At 62.2% G+C, this 1,042-nt stretch overlaps 1 protein-coding gene across 1 annotated transcript in view; it reads left to right on the top strand.

Annotated features, from left to right (window-relative positions):
* NGA_0557200 (uncharacterized protein) overlaps positions 1 to 378 on the top strand; it is a gene marked incomplete at both ends in the record, with an annotated part of 1,304 nt that extends 926 nt beyond the window's left edge. Inside the window, 2 exons of the mRNA XM_005855831.1 lie at positions 1 to 59; positions 253 to 378. The exon at positions 1 to 59 is cut by the window's left edge and continues 421 nt beyond it. Coding sequence (XP_005855893.1) covers positions 1 to 59; positions 253 to 378 — 185 coding nt within the window. The remainder of the gene's footprint in view (positions 60 to 252) is intronic.
* Between the last annotated feature and the right edge of the window lie 664 nt (positions 379 to 1,042).

Here is a 1,042-nt window from a genome sequence, read left to right as displayed (position 1 = left end):
CTCCCTCCCTCCCTCCCTCCCTCCCTCCTCATCCGCTTGTAGAAGCCAAACGCTTGGTTGTACTGAAAGAGCGCTCGGCCCATGAAATCTCGCGCCTTTTTTTTCCCGTTGCCCCGTCCAGGTCGGGCATAGAATGAGCCCACCTGGGAGTGAACTGCCGCAAGCCGCCCTTCCTCGGCAGGGAGCTGCGCGTAGAGGGAGAGGGCCTGAGTGAGGGGGAGGAGGGCGGAGGATTCTTAAGCGCGGGTTAAGGTGGAGGCCAGGGAGAAGGGCGAGGAGGAGGGAGGACAGGAGGGGAAAGACCGCTTGGTAGCAGCCGACGCCGATCGCGTGGTGCAGCAGGGCCGTCCCCTTGGCGAGGAGGGTGGCGAAGGCTGAGTGGGCGAAGGGGTGTTTCTCGTCCCGGCCCCTGCCTCCCTCCCCTCTGAAGAGAGAGAGAGAGTGACTGGAAGGGTGTTTCTCGTCCCGGCCCCTGCCTCCCTCCCCTCTGAAGGCTGAGTGAATGGAGGGGTGTTTCTCGTCCCGGTCCCTGCCTCCCTCCCCTCTGAAGGCTGAGTGAGTGAAAGGGTATTTCTCGTCCCGGCCCTCTCCTCTTTATCTGTCAGCGTGCCCCCTCTTGTGGCTAGGGAGGTAGCGCAAGCCCCTTCCAGTCCGCCCTCGGCCATCGTGTTCTCTCTCGCCTCTCCCTCCTCCCCCTTTTCCTCTTCCATCTCCTCCTCCTCCTCCTCCTCCTCCTCCTCCTCTTCTCAATCCTCCCTCTCTTCCTCCTTCTTTCCTTCCTTCCTGCCTCTTTCGTCTGAGGTCGTGCCTCGTCTACCCCGCTTTTTCACTTCCTCTTTTTTGCTTTCTCTTCCAACCGTACGCTCCCCTCCCTCCCTCCCTCCCCCCCTCAATTCAACTCCCCTCAAGCACCGCATGAGCCTCATTCGCGTAGGCAAGGGCCTGGCTCCACCACCATTCCTACCGCTGGAGGCTTGAGGAGGAGGGAGGGGAAAAGGGAGGGAGGGAGGGGGCGGAGGCAGCGAGTTGGCAGAAACCAGGA

The sequence above is a fragment of the Nannochloropsis gaditana genome (genome assembly GCF_000240725.1).
Source record: "Nannochloropsis gaditana CCMP526 unplaced genomic scaffold scaffold089, whole genome shotgun sequence".
NCBI lineage: Eukaryota > Eustigmatophyceae > Eustigmatales > Monodopsidaceae > Microchloropsis > Microchloropsis gaditana.
This window is presented reverse-complemented; position numbering and strand designations above follow the sequence as displayed.